The 26,978-nt window shown below is 43.2% G+C and overlaps 2 protein-coding genes across 2 annotated transcripts in view; one reads left to right on the forward strand and one right to left on the reverse strand.

The window, feature by feature from the left end:
• HEATR4 (HEAT repeat containing 4) overlaps positions 1-24,253 on the forward strand; it is a 31,057-nt gene extending 6,804 nt beyond the window's left edge. Inside the window, exons 2-14 of the mRNA XM_019640293.1 lie at positions 516-727; positions 2,036-2,179; positions 4,419-4,580; positions 5,490-5,650; positions 6,269-6,373; positions 8,626-8,744; positions 9,804-9,984; positions 10,527-10,596; positions 11,420-11,609; positions 12,483-12,561; positions 13,359-13,518; positions 14,962-15,020; positions 23,986-24,253. Of these exons, the coding sequence (XP_019495838.1) occupies positions 516-727; positions 2,036-2,179; positions 4,419-4,580; positions 5,490-5,650; positions 6,269-6,373; positions 8,626-8,744; positions 9,804-9,984; positions 10,527-10,596; positions 11,420-11,609; positions 12,483-12,561; positions 13,359-13,518; positions 14,962-15,020; positions 23,986-24,216 (1,873 nt within the window). The 3' untranslated portion in view covers positions 24,217-24,253. The remainder of the gene's footprint in view (positions 1-515; positions 728-2,035; positions 2,180-4,418; positions 4,581-5,489; positions 5,651-6,268; positions 6,374-8,625; positions 8,745-9,803; positions 9,985-10,526; positions 10,597-11,419; positions 11,610-12,482; positions 12,562-13,358; positions 13,519-14,961; positions 15,021-23,985) is intronic.
• On the reverse strand, positions 15,048-18,080 carry RIOX1 (ribosomal oxygenase 1). Its single transcript, XM_019640347.1, has one exon. The coding sequence runs from the start codon at positions 17,084-17,086 to the stop codon at positions 15,140-15,142; it is 1,947 nt and encodes a 648-aa protein (XP_019495892.1). The 5' UTR covers positions 17,087-18,080; the 3' UTR covers positions 15,048-15,139.
• Positions 24,254-26,978: the final 2,725 nt, after the last annotated feature.

Raw genomic sequence — 26,978 nt, forward strand, 5'->3', positions numbered from 1 at the left:
AAACAAAACAAAACAATACATTAGGAATTAATGGCCAATTATACTCTGCTTTAAATTGTAATATATCAAATATTGTATTTTATGAGCAAACCCTGTTACATATAAACATATTTATGTTCCTAAGGATTTATTAAACTTATAAAAAGGTTTGTAGTTAAGAGCTTGCTCAAGAGTTTGAGCTCTGAGCAACAGTGGTTTGAGTCCCGGCCCGAGATGAGCAGCCGCTGAGCTGCCAACAGGTGGCAGGATGGCTCAGCTAAAAAAAAACAAAGGTTTGTAAATATCTCAGCTTTTCTCCCCCAATCTCTTTTGCCCAGCATCATGGCTTTATCATGTCTGTAGTCAGGACTTTTCATAACTCCATATGGGCCTTGTACTCAGTTCCTTATATAATCACAGGAACGTTTGGTCTCAAGAATTTTGTTTGGCTTGCTCTTAGTCAGGAATAGGAATGTGATGCTAGCTGGGAACACAGGGCCTATGGCAGTGGGGTGAAAATATCTCATACCGTCTCAATGTACAGCTTGCAGGCCTGTGAAAGGAGCCTTCCGCTGGACTGGTTTGCCCACCCTGGCCAAGGATGCGCTGCTGCAGGTGGGTGGGGAGGATGTGCCTAGTAAGAGCAGGAAACTGAAGACGCAGGCAGAATCACTGAAGGAAGATGCAGCTTGGAAACTGGCGGTCCTGCGGAGGGTGCTACAGGAATGGAAGACTGCCTGGGGTCTAAGTAAGTGAAGGGGCTGGGTGTGGGGGGGCGTCCAGAGATATCAGGATGTATCAGTGAGGAGGGCTCGTTTTCAATCAAACCGAGGGAAAGTCCATCCCTCTCTGGTGAAACAAAAATCTGGTTGCCTCATCAAGGATAGACTATACAAGAGCCTTTCACACAGTGCTAGTTGACATGTATCTGGTGCTTTTTGCATGGGCAGGTTTTATTTCAGTAATTTGTGGAAACTCACTACATTGAGAACTCTTCATAGGCAGGAACCCTAACTTACTGACCTCTGAAACTTTATGCTCAATAAATGATACATGAAGGGAAGGGTGAAATACGCTGCCCAAACAATGAAAATGTAGTGACCAAAAGAAACAGTAGTTGTTTACCATACAAACAACCCCTCTCCAAAATTCAGTTGGGATTATCATAGATCTGCTTTGCCTTGAGAGATATGGGAGTAGAAGGCGGAATGCCTGGAGCAGAGTAAGGGCCTAGGAAGGACTGCTGAAAGCTACGAGATCGGAGGACTCAGGGGCTGCTGCCTTTCAGAACATGAGACATGAGTTTAGTCAGTGCAGGAAAGAGGCGCGCCATGTTGTAAACTGGATCAGATAAACAAAAAGGGTTGAAAAAGAGATACCGAGTAAAGGCTACTAGTCGGGAACAACTACAGATGGTGGAAGCAGTGAAATAAAAGCTCGATAACTGCAAAGAGAGCAGTTATCAATAAAATGAGGAAGGCCTTGAAAGCCAGACGGAAGAACCCTCAAAGGTAAGGAAACCTGATGATAACCACAATCATGAACATTTGAGCCCTTATTATATTGCCATTTATTTTGCTAAACGTTGTCCAGGTATCTCATTTAACACTCAGTCACTCAATATGGTAAGTTCTAGTATTATTCCCATTTTACAAGTGAAAAATCTCAAGCTCAGACAGGTTAGGTAACTTATCCAAGGTCACAGAGCTAATCACTGTGATTCCAAACCAGGTATGTCTGATAAAAAAGTGCCCTTAACCACTATGTTTTATTGCCCTTTATTTTCCAGATGGTAACAATGAAGAGTTACTTAAGCAAAGAGAGAGAGATTATAGGATGGGATTGGGGGTAGTTTTGTTTGGGAACTGACCAATAGGGTACATGGATGATCAGAGAAATAACTTCCCCAAAGATCTCATCTCTGGGGCCCTTTATTTTTCTGAGCTAATGTTTTGCTTGAATTGTCCTGGGGGGAAGGGGACTTGTCACATGCCTGCAGCTCAATATCTAACCCTAACCAGGTGGTTCTCTTCTCATTTCCCTCCTTGCGGCATAGTCATCGAGTGGCACCATGAGACAATAGAGGGTCTGTTGCGGAGCTTGGCGGACATGCATGATGACATTCGGATCCAAGCCATTGTCACATGTGCCACAGCTGCTTTAGAACGGCCCCGGATTGCCATCAGCGAGGGGGACTCAGGTGAGAGCCAGACTGACGGACTTGAGAATACTATGGACAGGTTTCCCCCTGCTATCCAAAAGCAGAGCGTTCCTATCAAACCCTTTGTAGGCCGAAGTGGTGTAAAGCGAAGAGTTATCCCCCACTTTATGAAAGTTCCCGTTATGCCACTTTGCTTTTACAGAAGACCTGCGTTAGTACCGTAATAGTGTGTAAAAGTGAAAATCTTCTTCAGATTCCCTTTGGTTAGCGAAAACAGGTACTAATACAGAACTGTAACCTACTGAGGAGCTGTTTTAACAAGACACAGAACCCCAATAATGGAAACTATAAATGCTAATGACATAAAACCAGCTGACTCTCACTTATCCTTTAAGTGCCCTCTGACATATCACCTTTTATATGGGCTGATACCTTTTCCTTCTCTGCTGCTGGTAGCATCCTAATATTATTCCTATTCTAATATTTGTCACTCTGTCATAATTATCAGTTTACTTCTCTGCCATCCCTACCGGCAAGGAACTCTTTAAGGGCAGGGACTAATTTTAACTCTACAGAATTGTCAGGTAGTTAAAGTTTCATTTCACTTATTTCCTGTCTATTGAGTTCCAGATATGGGCATTTTCCCTCCAAGTTGTCAAATGTGCTGCTCCCTCTGCTGGAAAACGCTTCCTCTTTCTCTTCACCTGATTATATTTGCCCTTCAGTTTTCAGTTAAGGTGTCACCTCTTCTGAGGAGTCTTCCCTGTCCCTCCACCCAGACTTGGTTTGGGGTCCCTGCTATATGTGTCCACACATGTACATAAAAAACAAAAAACAAAAAAACTATAACTGCTTATTTCCTTGGGTATTAAATGGGATAATGTATTTTCAGTGCCTGGAACACAGAGAAAACCTTTAATAGGCAGCAACAGATATTATAATCTTATTCCCAAATTTTCCACATACTTACAAACAACACCTTTGTCTTGCCCCAGAATTACACATTTCCTGTGATCCCTTTCACATGTGCTGAGTGTCTAGATTTTGATTTGTCTTGTTTCCTCCCCACACCTTCCCCCCCCAAAATGATCTTACTCATTATTTCTTGAACTATTCAATTGACTTCTATCATTCCCCTGAAATACACATATTTCCATCTAGCCCATTCTTAAGAGATGGCATAGCAGTGGAATAAAAAAGACAGACTAGAATCCTCAAATCTTAGTCACAGGTCCAGCTCTGCCACTTCTTGGGAAGTCAGTGAATGCTGAGCTTCAAATTCCTTATCTATAAAATGAGGATAATTGTGGCCAAAAGGTTAACAAAACCCTTCCCTTTCTACTTGAGAATTAGAACTTCAGTTAAATGCCTACTTGTTGCTCTGGTAAACTGATAAGGACAGAATTATCTTTATAGGCAACATTGCTTGTGATAAAAATGAACCCTCACTGATCAGTTACAATTGGACTAGTAAGAATTATAAATGAAATATAAATCCCTCAAGGGGGCACCATACTTTGGGCTTCCATGAATACTGTGCCTGCCGTTTGGGACCCTAGAATTTTATCTACAGAGTTGTTTAAGAGATACTAACTCCTGTGGAACATAAGACGTGTATCCAGAATGGATTCCATGCTCCTGGCCTGTCTCCAGAAGGCTCCGTGGAATGCTATACAAGCTGTCTCAAGAACTCTGGCCAAAAGGAGCGCCTGATGCTGCCCTGTTGGCAAACTGTGCTCCCATCCTATGTCCTTCTGCAGATTGGTGCCATGTGTGGCCTATGATAATCTTGTGAGTCTGACTGTTTAGTTAAACCAAGACTCCTGAAATGCACATATTTCAGGTGAGCTCTGCAGTAAGGTTGGAAGACTGAATGAGACTGGAAAACACTATATAAATGGCAAAGTGCTACCTAAATATAATTGCTATTATTAAAAATGCAAAAATCTATAAGGTAAATAGGTTGACTTTTCATCACTAAAACTAATGGTGAGGGTCACCATAGCCTAGCTGGAAACATTCTTCTTTGGCTTGAGTACAGCACCTTAGGGGCCAGATGATAGACTGGGAACTGGCATATTCAGCACAGAAGTGAGCCATAGAATCTTGCCCATTGTAGGGGCTCAGCTAAACCCTAATTAAGTAGCAGTAAGCACCTGCAACTGAGACTGAGGTCAGCCACCATGTGGCTATGGAAGGAAGCTGTTTCAGAGAAAAGCAGAGACTAGCACCCTCTTCCCTAGCTCTCTTTTGATCACAGATGAGGAGATTGTGAAAGCCCCACCGATCCAGGACTTGCCAGAGGTCCTACAGCCCGCCCTGGAGGCTGCTCTTTGTGACAAGAATATCAATGTGCAGATAGCAGCCGCGCTATGCCAATATGCCCTACAGTCACATAATCCCCTTGCCCAGGACATCATGCAGACTGCCCTTTTGAAGGGTGAGTATCTGTTACTTCTGACCTGGGTATATGGGGGAAAGAGAGGACACCTTCCCATCAGCTTTTCCTAATCCTTTCCTCTTCACTACCATGCTCTAATGTCTACTGTACTGGGTTTGTGTTTATGTTAGAACATCCAAAAATTCGTTCTTCCTAGGTACTTTTACAAAATAGATACACTGTCACCTAGTGGTACCTGGGCTAAGCGTTTCATCGATGGTTCTATTTACCTAGAAACCACACCCTTTCACGCAACTATTTTTTTTTTCATTGAAAAGATGATGTAACGATATTAAAGAATACTTCCCGAAAACGAAAAACTCACCACTTGAACATATATCATGCTTCCATTTTTGCACATTAATTTACAGGCATTGTCCACATGCATTGTTGAATACAAGCAAAAGGTCTTTCAAGTGATAGGCCCAAGGTTCCTAACTACTCAGAGATGTGTCTATTCCTTGTCTGAGGGCTGGAGGAGTGGAAGGGTGAGGGGGTGGAGACAGATAAGGACAACTGGCTGACTGGTTGAGCTTTCTGCATAGACACTCGCAAACTTGTTTCATCTGTCGTAAGAAAGCCTTCACTCCAGACTTTCCCATCCCTGGGGGGAAGAACAACTGTCTCTCAGCCAGGCCAGAAGTGCCTTACTGCTGTTAGCTAACCGGAGCCTTTTAGAATTTAACTTTTCACGTTAAGATTTTCAGTCTACATTTTAAACCTTGATATGATCCATTTAAATTAAGATTTATAAGATTTAAATATGGGATAGGATTTCTAGACTGAGAGGAGCACAGGGAAGTGAGTTAACTGGCAGGTAGCAGCCTTGGGTACCAACCCAAAGGCTGTTCTTTCTGCGGGGAGATCAGGTCGCCATCTCGGACTCCTTTTTTCACCCCACTGTGGCAGGTAATAACGTGGATAGCTGGGCTGCTGCTCAGTGCTTGGCTCTGGAAGGTACAGCCACTTACCCTGTGATTAAGAAGATCCTCCATCAGATGTTCAACAAGAAGGATGAAGACACTGAGCAGCAGTCTTGTATGCTCCTGAGCCATCTCAGTGAGAAGGTAGTATGTGTCCATTACAGGGTCAGGAAAAGGAACCAAGTTTGGGGGAACAATTGGGTCTTTGAGGTCAGTGCATGTTAAGGAATCGAAAATGCAGGTAGGAAAATCTCAAGCATAGGTACAAGTGGACCAAGTGTGATTGAACTTGGGTGGAGGTGTGTATACAAGGTTAGAGGGACAACAGCTAGCTGAGAGGAAGGTGAGAAAAGTAGGTTGCAGATGGTTTCTGCATATGCAAGAAGAGTTGTGATACGTAGAATGTGCTTCTGCTGTAAGTTTACCCTAGAAAACCACACAACCTACAATTGTGTTTACTTTCAGCAGAAATGTGAAACTCACAAGGATTTAGGCACATAAAAATAAAGTCAGGAAGAGAAGGCCCCAGTTTTCTGCTCAGATGACAAAATCTGTATTTTGTTCTCTGATTTATGATCCCCGCAGTTAGTTGGCTTAATGGAAGAGTGCTCCATGTTTTATAAACCCACTCTTTCTTAGGGATGGGTATCTCATGTACTTGTGACATTAATTATGTTGGATGCCATGTTAGGATGAAAGTTCTCTGAGGTTCTAGCATTTCTAAAAGTGATAATGAATATCCATACAAGGCTTCCATTTCCTCAGACCCTAATACACACCATGCTTGCTGTGGAGCTGAATAGCCGTCAATGGAAGGACCGGATTATGGCCTGCCGGGCTCTCTCGAGGATCTGTGGAAACGTCTGTTTGGTAAGCCTTCTCTTCCTGTTTCCAGGACACAAAGTCTAAGCAAAACTAGAGCCCTTCCACTCTTTGTTGCTATCTAGTATCCCATTCTTACCAAACAGATCTCTTGTCCCCACATTGCTACCTTTTACTCCTAACCCAGAATTGCCTTCAAATGCCAACATGTCTGTGACTTAAGCCACTGCTTATCAGCATGGTGGCAGTCCACAAACTGTTCATAACCCACCCACAATGAAATAAGCGAAAAAACTAAGAGTTTAAAAAATTTTATAGTAATTTGACATTGCCTCACTATCAATGACATTTTTCTTGCTGAAAAATTAGTCCTTCGTCACAGATAGTTTAAGCACTGACTTAAATTACCAAACAATCAAACTACATCAGTGTCTATGTTGGCTCTGAGTGTTCAGCACACATACAGAAGGTATAAAATACAGTCCTTACTTTAAAAAAACTGACATTATAGTTGGAGTAACAAAACTAACAATACACAAATGATTCAAGAACAAGCGATAAATGTAAATGTAAGGTACTCTCCTAACTTTTCAGAGAGACTAGTATGGGCTGAACTTACCAGTTAAAGTTCTGTGAAGGAAGGTGGGACAGCTGAGCAAGACTTGGAAAGAACTGAAGGGGGACTTCCAGGAAAGGGATACCCTGACCATCATTTTTGAATCAACCTTAGCTGTCCAAATGGGATTTCCCCCTTCTTCCTATGTCACTGTATCTTTTTCTTATAACACTGAGTACCTCCAAAATGGCCCAGAACGTTACCATTCCCATAAAAATGGTAACGCATTTTTTTTTGACCCTTGCATTTTGATGTGGAAGGCACAAAATATAGCCATTTAGTATAATCACCTGAAGACTTTTTAGTGTTGAGTTAATTCTGCCTCAACTGCTATAGTACCCTGCTGCTAAAGTCCTGGACCAGGAGTACAGCCATTGCCTGGGAGCTTGTAAGAAGGGCAAAATCACCGGCCAAGTTGCTCAGTTGGTTAAGAGCTCACTCACGAGGGCAAACTCTAAGCAACAGGGTCGCCAGTTCGATTCCCGGCCTGAGCTGAGCTGCAGCTGAGCTGCCAACAGGTGGCAGGATGGCTCAGCTAAAAAAACCCCAAAAACTACAACAAAAAAAGAAGTGCAAAATCTCACCTAGGTCAACTCAGTCTGAACCTGCATTTCACAATATCATTTTAACATCTGATTTATTTACAGTCATCTCCTTAGCATTTGTCAATCAGGATTGCCAACTGAAAGTAAAGATGCGTAGAGCAAACAGGGGCTGGGGTAAAGATGAGAACTCTATATCAGACAGCTGGAATTAAGAAAGGCAGTACGTCCATAGCTCATTCAGTAAGCAAGCAGTTTATGACCACATCCTACATGCTAGCAACTATGCTAACACTGAGAATGCAGACAGTATATATTCACTTGGTAAATGTTATAAATACCGTATTTCCTCATGTATAAGATGCACCCTTTTCCAAAAAATTTGGAGTCTAAAAACTGGGTGCATCTTATACAGTGGTAGGTTTTTTTACTTGCATTTCCTGCTTGTTTTTTTTTGCACTCATACAACCACTGTATAAGACGCACCCAGTTTTTAGACCCCAAAATTTTCGGAAAAAGGTGCATTTTATACATGGGGAAATATGGTAGCTATAACAGAAGCAGTTGTAAGGTATTATGGGATTTTCCTGTGCTTACAGAGGACAGAGGGGATCCTGTTCACTGAGGAGATGCTTTTTGAGATAAATCCTAAAAGAGTAGAAAACATCAAGTACTATATAGGGGTGAAAAAGGGAGATTTTCAGGCAGGGAGAATAGCGTGGACATTCACATAATCATCAGCTACAACTGTAGTAGTCTGTCTTTTCCTGAGTGAAGTGCTAATAATACACGTAGCCAACTGTCCTGGACTTTCAGTACTAAACCCAGGAAAATCCCAGGCAAACTGGGATGAGTTGGTTACCCCATTAATGTGTCACCTTCAAACCTTGTCTCTCAAGCACAGTTACATTGGCCCCAACACAGTTTAGTAGTTTAAAGCATAAGCTTGGAAAACAGACCTAGGTCTACACTCAATTTGTTAACCTTCGACAAGTAAATCTAAGCCTCCATTTTGTCATCTGTAAATGGTAATATCTACCTCATTGTATTGTTTGGGAGGATTGGGTAAAAACTCTCAGCACAGCGCCAAGTACGAAATTGATGTTCAATAAATGGTAGCTAATCATTATACCTATTTATAGGACATAAAACGTAAGTTGATCCAGTTGATGTGGAGTGACTGGAATAAGAAAGTAAGACAAGCAGCTGCCCAAGCTCTGGGGCAAATGAGTCTTGGGAAAGAGGTGCACGACATAATCAGGTAAACCTAGTCAACGTAAGAGAGAAACGTTTCTATTCTTAAGTGCCCAGGGGCCCTGGGAGCCAGCAGCCAGCATTTGTTGAGCTGCTCTATATGCTCAGTATCGTACTAGTTTCCACTGCAGGATTATTTTTTTTTAATAAAACAAAAAGTTAATAGTCCCTACAGATAATAATGTGGTAAAGAATCATTGAGTGCCCACTAGATGTCTGAGAGAGTCCTGTGAGGACTGAGTCCCAGTTATTCCAAGATGTGTGCCCAAGAAGCCACAAGCCCAAAGAACACACCAGGTGGCTGAGTGCAGGACATAGGTTTATTGAGACTTACAGACTGGGGAGAGTCTCTGGTGACGGCCTTCTGAAGGGGTAGCACTCCGCACCCAGGCAAAGAAGCGAGGTTATACAGATACAGCAAACAAAGCACATTCTGTGAGAAAAACCATCTGGCAGGCCTTGCTGGCCTACTCCCATGCACACAACGTCCCAAGAAGCTGGGAGACTTTGACTGCTGGTCAGTGCACAGAACTGGCTGTCTGATAAGCAGTGTTCCCAAAGAGCCAGGAGACCTTGACTGCCTGCTAGCTTATGTGACTGTGGGCCAGGCCCTAACATCCAAAAGTATGACATGATTTTGATTACACAGGCAAAATCTAGTAAGGTCAAATTTAAAGGAGGATGGATAAGACTACATTGGCAGGGAGGAAAAGAAAAGACATTCCAAGATGGGAGCCAAATGCAGAAATGAGCATGGCAGATGTGAAGGCAGTGAAGAGAACTTGACTGCAGTAAGGGGTGCATGCTGAAAGTTTCCTTATACTCATTCAACATAGTTTAGTGCCTAGCACATGCTAGGTAAATAGGGATTCAAGTAAATAAAACAGCTGACATCTCTAACCAGTGAAGCTTAACCTCATGGGCACACGGCCAACTAGCAAAGAATGGGAATGGATAATGGAGAGCCTGCAGAGGTTGGACTTTATCCTGAGGGCATTAGTGCAGGGTGAGGGGTGGGATCCCCAAAAGTTTAAGGAGGAAAAATAAAATCACCTGTGCCTTATAGAATCAAGCTGGGTCAAGGAAATTCCCAAGAGCGTGTGGAAGCCCTGTCCCTGATTGGTGGGCTCAAGCTCATGACCGCCAAGCTTCTCCCAAACTTCCTGAACTGCTTCTCTGATGACTTCATGGCAGTTCGGCGGGCAGCCTGTTTGGCAGCAGGTGCCCTGCAGATCCGTAACACGATGGTGAGTCAAGGAAACATTCCCATCTTACCTGATTAACGAGTAAAGGGCTTCCCTTGTTGTACATAGTACATTCACCATTCTGTGGGAACACAGAGAGATCAGAACCAGGAAGGTGGCGGGGTATATAGGCCACACCAATCAGTTAGGACTTAGGACCACATTTAGCTCCCAGACATCCCACTTCACTCTAGAGCAAATCCCTGAATCCTGTTCTCACCTCAGTTGTGGGCTTCAGGTTCAACTCCAGTGAATGGAGCTATAATCCCATGTTATTAGGGGAAAACCTGATGGAGGTATTCAAAAGAAGCCTGCAAGGCCATACATAGACCTGTGAGCTGAGAAAAATCAATTTACAGACGTAAGATATTTCAGCTAATATATTATGTGTACAGGCTAGTGCTTCAGGCTCCAGCTCATTTGTCACTTTGACACGATCTGTCACTTTTTAGTTACAGTACATTTTAGAGACAAGAGGGGTCCCGGTCTCTGGTTCATTCTTGCTCTGGTCCTCTTCATTCAACCCTGCCTTTTATCTATCCCAGGTCCTTAAATGCCTTCTGAATCTGATACAGAGAGATCCTTACTGGAAAATCAAGGCCTTTGCCATTCGAGGTAGGACAGAGTGGCCCCAGCAACTCAACCTCAAATACCTTCCCACATGCTAGTACAGATGATCCCCAGACTCTCTAGGAAGGGGGCGGAGTATAGGGGAGGGGATGATCATATACCTACTCAGAAGTTCCTTCCTGAGAAAGTCAAGATTTTTTTCTTTTTAATTTTTAGTTAAGGATCCTGAGTCTAGGTCAATGTTAAACTTGTTAAGGCAAAGGACTGATAAGACAGTCCCTATTAACTGTCTTATCCAGTTCCAAGTAGGTATCCACTGTTGAATACACCGGCTTTCTCTGGAGGCTTCAACTATAGGACTTTATAAGGTCAGATCACATTCAAGATGGTTACAGACTTAAAACCCTACCATCAAATTTTCCTAGTTTCCTTCTAAGGATCTTAGGCATTGTTTCTGTCTGACAGTCTCTGGCAGGTCCCCAGAAGGATCAGCTCTAGGTAAACCTGTGAAGTAATTGTGCCTCCTTTCCCCATCACCCTGCTTTGACTAGGATGGTCTTCTGAGTTATCTGTCCCATATTTCATCCCTACATATATAGGTAAACTGGCAAAGATGGGATGAAACACCCCTCCTGGAAATCCTTTGGAGATGTCCTCCTCAAACCCATTCCTGAAATTCTAATGATGACTGTCATTTAAAAAGGAAGATACAAACAAAATAAAGACTTAGTTTAGCATTTGCAATAATTAATACAGCCGGTGGCGGACTACACCTTATTATTTATTAAGGACATTTCTGGAGGCTAGGATGTAGCCGCCAGCTCATTCTTAAATGACAGTGGAACATGCTGTCCTCTGATCTCTGCAGCTCTGGGACAGATTGGCCAAGTGAGTCCCCAGCTGACAGATCTCCTGCTCTGGGCTATCCACTATGAAAAGTCACCAGGTGTACGACTAGAAGCTTGCCGTAGCATCCTAGCCCTCAAACTTCAAGGGGACCGGGTCAGGGAGACCTTCCTAGACGTGCTGCTCCTAGAAAACCATGATGCTGTTCTAAAGTAAGCACTAAACTTCTAGTTCCTTCCACGACCTGCTGCACTGCCAACTCTCTACCCTTGTTAACAGAGTACATCCCTGCCTTTCCAGGCTGCCTAATGGCTGTAAAAGCACAAGCTCACCTGGGCCATTTGCCTACTTGCCCAAGTGGGTAACAGAAAAACTGACCTAAATTAGATTGAAAGTCAAGCTTATATAGTTCACGTACCTATTGTCCATCCAGTGGTTTTAAGTTATTCATTTATTCAACTAACATTTATCAAGTGCCTACTGTGATAACAGGTTTTAGAATAAAAAGACCAGGGTTTGAATTCCAGATCAGGCCTACATTAGTTATGTGAGCCTGGGTAAGTTACTTAAACTCTGAGCCCATTTTTTTCATATAACAAATGCAGATGATAAGTCTATCTATGTGTTTGTGGTGATGATTAATGAGATAGCATGGTTAGTACCTGTCATAAAGATGTACAATAAATTGTACCTATTAGTATCTTCAAATATATCATCTCAAGGCCTTTTGAGCCTTGCCTTTGCTCGGGGCCCGCTTCAAACTCTTTGGAGTGTACTTTCTTTTCTAATTATGGCCCTTGAGCCATTCTCTACTTTTTCTCTCGCTTCTGCTTCTTTGAAATGTATTTTTACTTCTAATAAACTCCTTTTCTGCAACTTAAAAAATATATATGTATCATCTCAAAAACTACACAACACCTCTGTAAACTAAGCATCATACCATTTTTGCACATAAGGCTCAGCAAAACTGCATAGCTAGGATTAGGATTTAGGATTCTTGTCTGATTCCAAGTCCATTATTTTCCAGCCCCATACTTTTTTTAAGGATGGGAAGAACAAACTAAGAAGCCCTTCTTATCTTTCAGGGAAATTTACCAGGCAATGAAGATACTCAACATAGAAGATGAAGGAAACCAAGAAATGGTTCAGGAGATCAAGAACAGGGTAGATAAGTGCAAGCTGTGTTTTCAAGAGAAAATTCAGGGGTCTCAAGAGTTCTTCAGACCCCTTTTCCCCTTAAGCATGTACATACTCTTTTCCCCATCACAGAAATTCTTTCTACAATCCTAGACAGAGATACCATATCATTTGAAGATACAAAACATCTGTGCAAGATAGGATTATAAAATCCTGATAAAAAGACAAAACAACAATCCTATTAGTTCTATCAAGTAGGCTCTTCAAAATCAGGGTTTGTTGTTTCTGAAATATTGTTTCCTTCCCTTCCCATTTTCTCCCCACCATTCCCTAAACCCAAGTTTTTCTTTTGCAGACAGGCATAAAAAAGGAATGAGAGATTGGAGCTGGCCTCCTAGGTTTTCTTATTCCTTCTAAACTTTCCTTAGTTCCTAATCTGCACTCTTTCACCAAAAAACAAACAAAAAATCCCACTCTAGCTGAATAGGTAGTTCTAATTTTTCAAAGTTATTAGAGGAGATGAAGGAATAGAAGGAAAAAGTCTTTAAATATGTAAAACATTCTTGCTTCCATAATTCTCAAAATCAGCTCCACACCAAGCATTTACTAGCAGATTACTTTCATCATGCCCAAAAAGCTAAAATAGAATTTTCATTAACAGGTGTAAAAATGTCCAACCAATATCACAAGAGAACAACGCTCTCAGGCGTTTATGTACCACGTAATACTAATAAGGACGATGCAATAAGTTACTTTATTAATGCTTTTTGATGATTTACAGCCTAGTGCAGTTGTTTTTTTCAACATCATTTGTTCTGATCTAGATTCAAACACTAAGCCAAAAGGACTTGCTAACGCAGAGAATATTCAAGATTGAGTCAGAAATAAGAAAAATGAAGGAGACAACAAAACATGTTTACTTGCAACCCAAAGAAGGGCAAAAACCACTGAAATTCCACACTTTTCTTCAAGAAACTTTTCGGGGTAGGTTTTCTAGGGGTTGAGCCTTATGGCCTTAACTTTTAACAAGCCTTTTCCAGGATCTGGCTGGATGTTTTGGGACTTAACTGTGAGCCCTTAGGATGAGAGCCAGGAAAGGCTGCCTCCTTTCTTTCTTGGGCACCATCTTCTCAATCTTCCTGTTATTTTTCCTCCTGTCCCCCTGCCCCCACCCCCAGCTTTTATTTATTTGCTATTTTGTTCCTTAAAAAAGAGAAATGAATGAGGGAGCTTTATTTGAACTGATTTGAAAGTTAGGTAAAAAAATAACATATTAGAAGAAAGTAAGTATAAAACAAAACAAAAAGCTACTGTAAAAGCACCCCAAAAAAGCCATGTAGGCTTAACCTTTGATACTGGTTACCTCTGGAAAGTGGGGTTGGAGGGAGAGCTATCATTTTTATTTTATGTACATTTATAGTTTTGCAACTTTAAAAGAAAGACTTTATAAAGTTCTCAACCTTATATAACTGAACCTATAAGTTATGGTGATAGGATTTTAAAAGTTCCAAATATAACCTAAATGATGAGGTGCAGAGACATCAAGCTGTACCAATATATACTTACAAAATCTGTGTGCCCAGGCGTAGCAGCAGCCTCAGGTCATTCAGCCAGCTGCCTACCAGCCACCACCCCAAACCCAGGTCTTCTGGTTCCAAGTCCAGTGCTCTCTCTGGTACACCAGGCTCTTTTCCACCACCATGAGAATATTCACTTGCCAGATATGGGGAAGTTTCTTCCAACTGCCAGAAAAAAATGAGAGTGGAAAGTAACTTGAACACCAGCCTTCCCTCATGGTTGACTGAGGCCTATGATGATAGCACAACTAGGAGACATGCTGCCTGCCTCTTTGGGAGCTGTGCCAGCCACTGATGCAAGCAAGCACTGAGCAAAAACATAACATACTTTTTAAGATCTATCATAACTTTTCTAATAGGATTGTGCTGTTTGGGGTTCAAGTAGCATGATTAAAATGAATAAATTACCCCCACAAGTTATAGAACTGGCCCCAATCCTACAACTACCCCCAAGTTACCTTTCACCTCAGCCATTATAGATTTTCCCAATCTTCCTCTCTCCTCCCACATTCGTTCAAGCCATGCCACATAATAATCTAGCCTTTAAAAAGGGAAACATTCTTTGGCATTTTAATAACTTTTCTAACATTCATACAAACTCACAATAACACACAGGATACTGACCCCAACCCTCCCCCAAACTGATGAAAGAGAACTCAAATGAAGGATGCAAATTCCAAATAAAAACTTCTAATGTCTCAAGCAGAATGATACAGTAAGTGCTACACAGTACACTAAAGCTTGCGGGTGATAATGAAGCCGGTACTCTGAAATGATCAGGGATCAAGGTTACTTCTGCAGAAATAGCTCCTTTTTTTCCACCTCCAACTTCTTTTACTTTTGTGCCTAGATGAGGTGGTGGTTCCTAGAAGACCATCTGAGCTTTGTGACATTGAAGCAGTCATAAAGGTAAATGTGAGCACACTGATGATTATCAAGGTAAGAACGTGAGTTTTTCCAAAAAACAGATGGGGTGGTGGTAGGAATCACACTGCTGTCTTCTTTCCAGCAATCAACAAGAAACTAGTTCAGGTAAGAGGCATCTTGGTGAGCAGCAGCCCTTTATCATATAACATGGTTGCCAAGGAAAGCTGGTCCTCCACACTGTCACAGGGTAGGTCCCCTACTCTCACAAACTCTGGGTAGGAGCGGAGCAAGAGTTCCATGGCATCAGCTTGCTGGGGGTATATCTCCAAGCACCTCGGCTCTTCCAGATGGTAAACGCGCGAGTTTTCCACTGTATAATAGAGAAATAAATGGTCTCCCTCACCCACCAGCCGAGCTATCCCATCCTGAAGCATGTGCACTTCTGTTTCTGTTGTCAACTGGGCCCCCACATTTACAGGCTCTCCAGCCTCCCAGCGAATTGGGAGCCCATAAACACTTAGTGCTCTCTCCCTATCAGTCAGCACAGGAGGCAGAGAATCGTGGATGAAATCTTTGGCTCTCTGGTCAGCCACAGCATCAACAGGGGCAAAGTGTCCCAAGCGGGCAACCAAGACCCGCACCTTCTCCATGAAAGCAGTTCTTCGCGGATCCTTAGAATCCGAATGCTGGGCCCCCATGTAATCCATAAAGTCTCGGGGCAGACCCCTACGAAACTCCACGTTTTCTTCCATCGCAGCCTGCACAGCCAGAGGTAGTACGGCCTCCAGGAAGTCGCCCCAGGTATTGCGCTGGTACGTGGACAAGGTGAGGTGCAGAGAGTGCACTCCATCCTGGCATTCGGCTTGATGAATGAAGCCCCGAGGAAAATAGAGCAAATCTCCAGGTTCCAGCACGGTCTGCAGCAGCGGCTCACCAAGGTCGTCCTGGCTGAAGTTGGGGCTGGATGTCAGGGCCAGTTCCTCAGTCGGGACCCGGGGTCGGTAGACACGCCAGAGTTTCCTACCTTCCAGCTGCAGCACGAAAGCCTCGATGTCGTCGTAGTGGGGGGCAAAGCCCTGCGAGTTGGGGGGCGTGAGGTAAACGTTGGAACCTGCCATACTTCCAAACTGCTCCTGGAGCACAGCCAAAAACTGCCACACGGTGGTCGATAAAGCCTGTGGACAAAGAAGGCGCAGCGAGCAGCCGGCCTGGTACAGGGACCATGCGGCGGCGGGCAGGGCGCGGCCTGGCGGGTTCAAGGTCTCGCGCTGCCCGTTTAGGTAGCGTGCGGCGTCCAGGTGCTGGCCGAACTGCACATCCTCATTGCGCAGGATGGAGTCCAGATCGGCTGTGGAGAAAAGACCCTGGTAGTAGGTGTGGTCCTGCCGCCGCACAAGCACCGCCTCCCGCTCCCACAGGCGCCGGTAGAAATGATCGGGTGGCATGGGCGCGATGAGCCACTCGAAGAGGCGCGCAGCTCGCCGCCGGCTACTGGGGATGCTGTTCAGTTCCGCCAAGACGCGCTGTAGCGGAGAGTCCCAGGTCAGCTCCCCGCCGGTGCTATCCACCTGCGGCCCCGACAGCGTCGCAGGGGCCATGGCTGGTGTGGCAGCCGCCAAGTGCTGCGCAGAGCACAGCAGGGCCGCGTTCTCCACCACGCGGGCGGGCGCGGCGGGCACCTCCACAAGGCGCGCGGGCGGCACGGAAGCCGGCACCAGGCGCGACGGCGGGGTCTGTGCCTCCACCAAACGCGACGGCGGGGTCTGCAGGGAGCGGGCCGCGGGCGAGCCTTCCAGCAGCTCTGCAGGACCGAGGTGGCCGTACGGCTCTCGCCGGGCTGCATCTGGGGTGGCCGCCGCTCCACCAGGCAGCGAGTCCCCCAGATCGTCCACTGTCGACTCCACCCTCGAGTCCTCCGAGTCCTCGCTTGGCAGCGTCTGGGCCCTCAGCGCGGCCATGCGGGACGCAACACTTCTTCTCAGCTGCCTTCGGATCTTCCTGGGCCTCAAGGGCAGGGCCAGCACCGACCCGCTGTGTGGCTGCGGCTGGCGCCGGCGTCTCAGCCGCCCGCGCCTCAGCAGCCCCGCACCAGCTCGGGGTCCGTCCATGGTCCAGCCCTCCTCGGAGCCGGTCGGCAGCACGCAAAGAAGGCTCACGCACGCCGCGGCTGCAGTGTACTCTGGGAAGGGGGCGGGCCTCCAGCCGCCTCAGAGTTGGCCACGCCCACCATTTTCAGCCTTGCGCCTTTCGCTCGCCCTGTGAGCAAAAGTACCTTAATTTAAATGCATGGGTTCACATTGGGGCGGCGGAGTCCATGCCAAATTAACAAGGATTCCATATTTAGCGGGCAATTTAAAAATCAAGTTGCTGGGGACTTAAGGAGAAAGAAAGTGGGCTACTTTATTCCTTCTAGTCTTCTGCATGTTGCAGTGTTACCCAGGACGTCCTCATTTCAGAAGAGCATGTTCTCCAGCAGCTTTGCACGGAAAGTGCACAAATCTTGTTTTCAATGAATGCCGTCAGGCCAACTTGGAAATTTCTTTCAAACTTTGGGTCCACCAGGTCCTCTTTACACTGCAGATGACGTCATTGATTGATGCTCTATGTAATTTCCTCTGCCTAACTTCTCTTTGTCTCCATTACAAATTCTCACAGTCGCCTTCTCTCTGAAGAAGCATTCATGAACTTTTCTGCTTGCATTATTGTTGTCTGCCCTTCTCACCCCCTCTGGGATTTTGTTTCATTAGCTACAACTTCTCTCTCCAGAATCTTCAATCTCACCTTTGAATCTTAAATCAACTTCTTAAATGTGGATCTCTCATTTAACAGGCACTGTGGAAGGCATAAGGGTGCAATTGTTAAGAACAACGTGGTCACTGTTTCATGTAACTATTTTTGTTTTGTATATGAAGATTACTTGTTTTTATTTGAATCATTTAAGATAAATTCCTAGGAATGGAATTGCTGAGTCAAAGGACAAGATAATTTTTGTGATTGTTGATAGATTTTACTAAACTCCCTCCAAAAAAAAAAGTACAATGTTGCAAGCAATTATGAGCATATTAGCGTACATGGCCTCTAGAGCAGCAGTTCTCAAACTGTGGGGCGCAACGTCGCCCCTTTGGGGGTCAAACGACCCTGTCACAGGGGTCGCCTAAGACCATCTGAAAACAAAAAGATATTTACATTATGATTCATGAAAGTAGCAAAATTACAGTTATAGAGTAGCAATGAATAATTTTATGGTTGGGGTCACCACAACATGAGGAACTGTATTAAGGGGTCGCGGCATTAGGAAGATTGAGAACTGCTGCTCTAGAGCCTTTTCTGTGGTTCTGTTTCTCTCAGTACTCTTTCTTAGTCACACTTCTATCCAAACACTTGCCAAAATTTTTCGATTTTATCCCTAACCATATGTCACATCCACCCTTTTTTATTTCTCACATGGTCTAATACAGTGATCCTCAACTGGGGGCGATTTTGCCTCCCAGGGAACACTTTGTTTGTGGGCTGGCAGGAAGCTGTTATAACATCTAGTGGATAGAGGCCAGAGATGCTAATAAACAGCCACAATGCAAAGGACAATACCGCCCCCCAACCCCCAATGAATAATTATTGGAATCAAAATGTCAATAGTGTTGAGGCTGAGAAACCCTGGCTTATTGTGTCAATGAAAGAATGTCCAGTCTTACAGGAGTTTATTTGAGCCAAAATTTGAGGACATGGCCAGAAGTGAGATCTCAATGGATTGAGAAAATACTCTGCAAAATTTGCAGCTTATTTTATACATTAGAATCAAAGGAGGAGGTGTTAAGGAAGGTTACATGAAATCCATTGGTGATCAGTTAAGGAGGTGGGAGAAAGCAAAGCGGGGAAATTTCTAGGACTAGATAAAAAGCAAAATGGAGAAACATTTCTTTTACTTTGGTGGATACAAGATAGTTAACATTGAACTTTTACAGGATATAAAGATGGTATGCGGGGAACAAGATAACAATGAGGGGTTCTGTGGTCTTGTGTTCTGGTGTTGGTGGTGGGGGTGGGGGGTTGTGCCTTCCAGGGGTCTAGAAAAGAAAATTACTCTGACATTTCGTAGGCACGTTATCCTAGATGCATAACAATAGACAGGGTTCACTTAAGATAAAGAATAACCTTTGCCTGGATATCGACTACCTGCCATGGTCTGCCCAGTTAGGAATTTATGATCAAACCATCCTGTGTGGTTACTTTTTGTCGCTGAGCTCATCAGGTCTACCATGTAGCTCCCTGATAGTTTGTCAAGTTTATTACATAGCCCCTTTTCTTTCACAATTACAAGTAGCCTTCTGACTAGTCTCTTTAGTCTACCTATGCTAATTTATAACACAGGTAGCTGCAACATTAACTGTATCAAGTTGTGGCCCCAAAAGTGCCATTACCCTACCCAAAATCCATCTGTGCATCCCATCGAGCACCGCAAGCCCTTCAGGTAGGTACTGAAGTCACATAGTATTACAGCCTTATCAGCCACAACTCCCCTAAACATTACTTCTACAAGTTAGACTATTTGCTGTTCCTTGCCTGTGTTCTCCTCCATACTTTTACTCATGCTGTTCTACTAAATGCTGTCTCCCAATCATCTTTCTTTTTTTATTTTTTAAATATTTTATTGGGGAATTGGGGGAAGGGGAACAGACAAGTTGCTGCTGTTTTGTTCTTCAGTCTAGTTGTGGAGGACGTTGCTTCACTGGCCAAGTTGGCACCATCATTGCGCTCTTCCCGGGCGAGGCAGATCAGTCGCCGGCCTCTGGACGGCCGCTCACGGCGGCTGCTGGCTGCTCACGCTGACTGCTGGCTAAACACGGAAGCTTATGGCAGCCCACTGCAGCAGGGGACTGCAGCCCACGCCATCACTGGCGACCCACTACAGCCCAGCTCCAGGTGGAGCTGTTGTTCAGCATCTTAGCTGTAGAGGGCAGTGTCACTGGCCCTCATATGTGGGATCCAAACCGGGGCCCTCTGGCATCCCAAGCCAGTTCTTAATCAACGTGCCACTCGGCCGGCCCTCCCAATCATCTTTTGTTAAAACCCTTATTAAAGTCCATTTTACATTCCGTATCCTCCTCAAAGTCTCTTCCATCTTTCTAATCAAGAGAATTTTGACCCTTTTACATGAATTTAGCACATTGTGGCTGTATTGTTGTATAATGTACTTGTCATATTTCTTCCTAAACTTCCTAGTCTATAAAATCCTTCAAGGAAAGGATTTCCTTATGTCTTTTTCTCTTGCTTTTAGCACACTGCTTTTCACACAGAAGGTGCACAGGAAGCATTTAATGGGAAGCACCAACCAGAATTGAGTCCCTCCCACTTATTATATGTGGCATTAGCTCAGTCAGATTACTCTCTCAGGTCTCAGTAAGCTCATCTGCAAAATGAGCATTTCCCCAGGGGATCTGATATCAAGGCCTCACCAGCACACACACAGCTTAGGAGTCAATTAGGAAGAGGGCTCCTCCTCTGCTGTGGCTTCCTCCAAACACTGCAGCCCTAGACTAGGTCACAGAACTTAGAAGGAAAACATCAGTTGGTATTAGCCCCTACTCTGGCCCTTGGCCAGGTAACTTTGTGCAGAGCAGAGCAGAGCAGTACCTCATACAATGGCTTTGTCAGATATGGTCTCCACTGACTCGAACTTCTACAGAGCATGTGCAAAGCTAATCTAATCTACCCTCCCACAATGTCACTCTGCACAATTCAAGAACTTCTCTGCCTCTCCCACTCCTAGTTCCTCTGAAGTAGGCCAATGCCACACAAGTCATCATATAGGTCCTATAGGGCTTTGCTCCATAAGTTATTGTAGCTACCATTTTTTTAAGTGTTTAGCTCTGTAAAAGACCTTTGTTAAGTGCCTTCCATGCATTATTTTATCCTCACAACAACCCTATGAAGAAATAGGTTCCATTTTTATTCCCATTGCTGAAGAAGAAGGCAGGTCAAGTTTGTCTATAGAAGCTTTAATTGCCTTTTCAAAGAGTGGTTTTCAGTATACAACAGCCACATTCAGCAGTGAACTGGGGAATGAGCTGTGCTTCTCTGCTCGCAACGCGGGGACACTGTGCTCAGCTAGAGGACTACAAATTTGTCTTTTCCACATCCTGTGCAAATATCTCCTCCTCCCAGTCTTTCCTGTGACCTCATCCTTTTTTATTTTCAACATTTAGTGATTTCCTCAAAGAGTATTTTTTTGTTTTGTTTTCAAAGAATATTGTGGCTGACTGTCTTCTAGTTTCCCTTGTGAACTGGGAGGCACCTTTTGGAGCCTGGTTTATCTTTAATTTCATCACTTTTCCTGTGGCTCTATTTAGTTCTCACTACAAAAACAGCTATTAATAACCATTTTCAGAAATACAATTTAATGACATGGAATAATGTTCTTAATATATCATGAGTGGGGAAAAAAGCAGACAATAAGTATTACAGTAGGATCCCATTTGGGGGATATATATGTGTGTAATCTATTCATATATACTACTGAAAAAAGTTTGGGAGTCTTGACACCGCAAAATTTAACAGTGGTTACCTTTGGATGATGGGATTCCAGGTTATTTTTATTTTCTTCTTCTTTGGTTATATTTATGTTCTGGGTTTTCTACATTGAACATGTATCACTTCTGCAATTAAAAATATGGTGTTTTTTAAACCACAAACTTAACTTTCCCTAACTCATCTCATTTTTCCTGGTCTCTAATCATTGCTTGCCTTGCTCTTCTGTTTTCTTTTAAAATCAACATGATTCCTGTTTTAAAAAATCAAAGGAACTTGACATTAACATTATCTCTGGTCTTTTTTATTATGTCTATAGTATTGTGTTTCCAGATTCATATAATTAAAATCATATATTATGTAGCCTTTTCAGGCTGGCTCTTTCACTTAGCAATGCTTATTTAAGGAGGTTCACCCATTTTTTTTTTGTGGCTTGATAGCTCATTTCTTATCTTTGAATACTTTTCCATTGTATGGATGTACCACAGTTGGTTTTTCCATCTTGGTTGCTTCTAGTTTTTGGTGATTATGAATAAAGCTGCTACAAACATTCGTGTGCAGGTTAGACTTACTTTTTTTTTTATCATGACTTCATTTTTCATTTCGAGTATAATATAATAATTAATAGAGGAATACATCTCGAAAGTCAAAATTAAAATGGTCCATTTTAATTGATTTATCCATTTTTTAAACTAATTAAAAACAAAATAATAAATAAAGGTTGGTTCTTATTATTTAACTAGCAATAATGAAGTATAATATGTAGCTGAAATTATGTTATTTGTGAAACAAGAAATATAAGAGGAATAGTATTCTTTCTGCAAATGTGTGAGTGGGCCATATATCAAACTCTGGTATTAGGCATTTGAAATTAAAGAATAATCAAGTATAAAAATCAGAAATAATCCCATTAAATTCATTAGACATCATAATACATTTTTTTCTGTTTATTTAACAGAAGAGGTACACACACACACACACACACACAATATACACAATTCTGATATATTCTATTTTGCTTGTTTCCTATCAAAAGAAAAATGTATGGTGCATTTATAACGCTGCATTATCAGAAGAGCACTTTTTTGACTAGGTATTAAGTGAGAACTAAATCCTTCTTTTATAATTTTATACATGTGATAACTAGAATTTTCCATAAACTAGCTTCTGGTCGTGTATATTTCAAACTTAGTTTTTCCTCCATTACCAATTCAGTTTGGGGCACCATAGGACACATTCTTATAAACCCTTCATGTCACATCATCAGTTTAGTGGGTACTGTGGACAGTAGGAGATTTTCCCTGTGAGGCAATCTTTTTGTCAGGATGGCTAGCAATAATCGAACCAGTGACACACTGGAGCAGGCAGGACCCCTGTCCTGGGGCCTCAGCTTTGGAGGGCTCAGCTCTGACCTCTGGTCACATGCCTCCACTTAGGAAAAGGAGTCTATGGGGCCAAATGGGCATGCCTTACTAGTACACATACCCTGCCTTATAAACCACGCTCTCTGGGTATTCAAGACTCTGGAATTCCTTGCCCATTTTTAGGGCTTAGGTGGACTGGTCTGTCTTCCCAAAGGTGGCCAGCATTGCAAGCGTGTGTGCCCTTAGATTCAAGGGGTGGCCGATGGGTATGTGAACAGAGGTTGGACGTGTAGTCTGAAGTTTCCACATGTGTATGGGTGAGGTCCTCACAGTGTGGAATGGAGCTGGGGATGGAAAGAGGGGTGGACTGCAGGTCGGCTTTCCTGTGTCTCCCTGTTCTGGTAAGGAACTCCAAGGAATCTAAAAATTCCAAATTCAAGCCTGGTCTTGCCAAGGTAGGTGATAGAGTGTATTTTACTTAATAGTTTGTTAGCTTGATGTATAATATTTAAATATTTAGACATGATAAATGGTCTTCTATTTGTACTTTTGCCCTAAGCTGAGAATTCATATGGGGATGGGGATATAATAATGGGATATCCCTATTATTATTCCATGGAATAATACAGAAACCTGTATTGAGACTCCTGGGGATGCTTAAACCTAGGTACAATCTACTCTGGCCATCACTACATTGGTTTAAGGGGTTGAAATAAGAGTAGCGCTGTGTCCCCAGGGACTGTTCACCCTGAGTGAATCTACCTCCTTAACACATCCCAGGAATCAGGCTCTTTAGTCATAGCTACAAGAGTGTCCTATAGCAACCGCTACTTCTGCATAATAATAAAGGCATAGAAAACAGAGGCTAACCCTAAAGATCACCATACAGATGCCCAAGCCTTTTTGGATGGGCAGTTCAGGTGCATTCTCCACATTAGGCTCCTGACTGGATCCAAGGAGGCAGGTCTTGAACACATGGATTCTATTTTCTTATTTATTATAGTAGTTCATAGAGCTGTTCTGATAAACCATAGCTGAAGAGCCTTCTCTTTGGGTCTGTTGTTCACATGAGACCACATGTTTGGCATATGCACTCATGTGTTCATACTTCTCTTCAGCCTGTGAGGACCCGCACACCGAATCCCTGGTCACAGAGTCCAGTCCTCGGCCTGAATACAAGAAGCAGAGGCCGCTCATCACTTGTGAAAGATCTACGCACCACCCGGGAAAAAAGGATTGCAATGGGACCATTTGGATCTGACAGCCCAGATCTCCAGCCGGGTAAATACTCGGAAGTTTTTTCCAGGGTCATGTCCTCGTCCCTTAGAAAGAAAGGTGATGATTTCTAGGTTGAGCCCTTCCCTTGATCCAAGACACAGGGCAGCAGTAAACCCAGTCACATGCTGTCTCTTTAATTGATATTGTAGAATCTCTTTGTCATTATCTAATAAAAAAAATATCTATTTCACAGTAGACTTGGTTTTTTAAAGTGCACCATTTACACAGGGGGCTAAAGACATCACATTAGGTGATAGAGCATATTTTTCCATACCCCAGAAACATCATGTACTAAATGTTATAGGTCAGAGCTCCAAGTTTTACTAGTGTAGAAATATCAAAAGATCCAGCATGTTTTGTAAGCTATATCCAAACTAGAATCCCATTTGTCTAGGAAAGAAACAGCTTAGGTAATTTTTTTTTTATCCACAAGTCTAGTCTTATTCTGGAGCAGATTTTTAAAATGTATTTCACAGGCAATGAGAAGGCCGTGTCACTGGACTGTTACAAGAAAACCAAGCCAGCACAGTCATTTTCCTCGTGGTACTGTGTGGGTGGGTGTAAACACTTTTAGATCCCTGGGAGGCACTGCTACAGTTTCACAAGGCCAATTAGCAATTCTCATGAACCTCGATATACTGAATGCTTAGACGATTTAGGCATTATGAGGAATTGCAAACTGTATCTGTGTCATAAGAATTGCAAACTGTATCTGTGTCATAAGATGGGATTCTGTAAAGAGCGCATGATACCCAAAAAATTACCATGGCAGAGGAGAGACCCAGAATTCAAAGTAGTGTGCATCCATCTTTCTTTCCTAATTATTGATTGCTGTGTAGACCCTAAAAGTTTTGGGACAGTCAATGATTAAAATAAAGCAATGTGAATCTTTCTCTCCTGTTTCTTCCCCTAATCACATCCCCTCTTTTAGCAGAATTGTTATCAGAAATATGAAAAGCAATATTATAAATGCCTAGCAGCTATTAAAATGGGGGGAAAAAAGAACTCTGGGGAATATCAGTTAACTGCATAACAGAAAATCTTCCCTTTTCCTGACTCATGTAGCCCATGTTTTTATTTATTAGTTTACACATTCCATCCAAGTGAGACAGTAATCCAAAAGCACCATCACATATATTGAAGTTATTTCCACATCTATCAAACCTGAGGATTCTGGGATCTGGCTACCATGAGGCATTCAAGACAATAAGTAATTCTGTGTGAGTTACTTTCTCGGCCCCTCTATCTTTGACTTTGTTATTTTGTAGTGAAAGGACGTTATTGTGCACTCTGCGTTCCTGGCAAGAACAAGAGAGCCGAACTGAACCTTTCAGTCAGTGAGGCCAAACAGAGGGTCATTTAGGCCGTCAGCACTGTGGGAGATGTAGCTGCCACAGAAGAAACGGCCCTTGTCCTTGAGGAGTTTACAAGGGGTTTCATAAGATACACATATAAGAACCTTTCAAAGACAATATGCTTCATCTAGTAGGAATTGTGCAGCCCACAGAAGATGTGTTGTAGGAGTCCAGGGGAAGGGGGACTCTGGAGTACTCGTGGAAGCATGGAACTTGCTTGGATCTCAGAGACTATGCAAGACTGAGGTAGTCAGAGGGGAGGGGTGAAGACCTCACAGGTGAAGGGGGAAGGACAGGAGAAAAGGCAGGAGGAAGGAATGAGTGGGCAGGAGTCCATGACAGTTCCCTTTAACTTTCTGTTTCCAAATTGGTTCACTTGTTACTTCACAATAGAAGAGCTAGGCATCCATTCTCTTTACCGAATCCATTCATACTAGCAAAGTGTTATAATGACAAAGTATTCCAGGAGTTCCACAAGGCCTTATAAAAGGCCTTACCTGTCTTTCCTGATGGAGGCATTTGTAGGAGAGTCTCTTCTCATAAAGAATGTCTCAGTTGCTCCTCTTTTCATCTTTCCTCTTCCTTCCTTCAGCCACATTCATTAACTCTACTGGTTGATTAGACAAGTGACTGCTTCTTTTCCTGTGGTAAAAGGAAGCTTCTGTTAGGCCCAGAGTGTGGGAAAAACACCGTGCTGACCTTCTCTTGGTCAAGATCTAGAGAACATTTCCATTTTCAACCAAGAGTTATTGTCTATCAGTTGACACATTTCATCTAAGTTAGCATCTATTAGTGAACTACATCAACAGAAATCTTCCTGACTAGACCAACAAAAAAGTGTGTGTGTGTGTGTGTGTGTGTGTGTGTGTGTGTGTGTGTGTGTTGGGGTGGGGGCGAGATCAGAAGGAAAGGAAAGCATCTGTGTTAGAATTTATTCTCTTTCCCTCCCATAACCTCCTCTTGGATATCACGTAATCTTCCCACCCTACCCCATCATTTCTTGATGATCTATACTGTCAGCAAATATTCACCAAATGCATGTATTTAGTCATCATGGATATACCAGGAAGAATAAGACAGTTTTTTCTGACTTTGAGGAGCTTACTGTCTAGTCGGATGAAATGGGCTTTTTTTTGGAGTCAGCATCAAAGCCTCTCAGACGTCAAGAGTGAGCTGGACACACTGCCTTTTTGGAGACTCCAGTTATATTTAAAAAAATGAAATACCAAAACTGAAAAATTTTCAATGATGGTAGATTTTTCATGCATACACTTCACTTACTGCTTTTCTCACAAAAAATTACAATGACTAAAATCTAGATCTTTACATGAAATCTCTCCAATGTTAAATATTGGCAATTTCAGGGCCGGCCGAGTGGCGCGATGGTTAAGAACTCGCTTGGGATGCCAGAGGGCCCCGGTTCGGATCCCACATAGGAGGGCCAGTGACACTGCCCTCCACAGCTAAGATGCTGAACA

Source organism: Hipposideros armiger, unplaced genomic scaffold (genome assembly GCF_001890085.2).
Source record: "Hipposideros armiger isolate ML-2016 unplaced genomic scaffold, ASM189008v1 scaffold_49, whole genome shotgun sequence".
NCBI classification, from domain to species: domain Eukaryota; kingdom Metazoa; phylum Chordata; class Mammalia; order Chiroptera; family Hipposideridae; genus Hipposideros; species Hipposideros armiger.

Coding starts and splice junctions, on each gene's coding strand:
- RIOX1 (XM_019640347.1), bottom strand. CDS start 17,086: ATGGACGGACCCCGAGCTGGTGCGGGGCTGCTGAGGCGCGGGCGGCTG.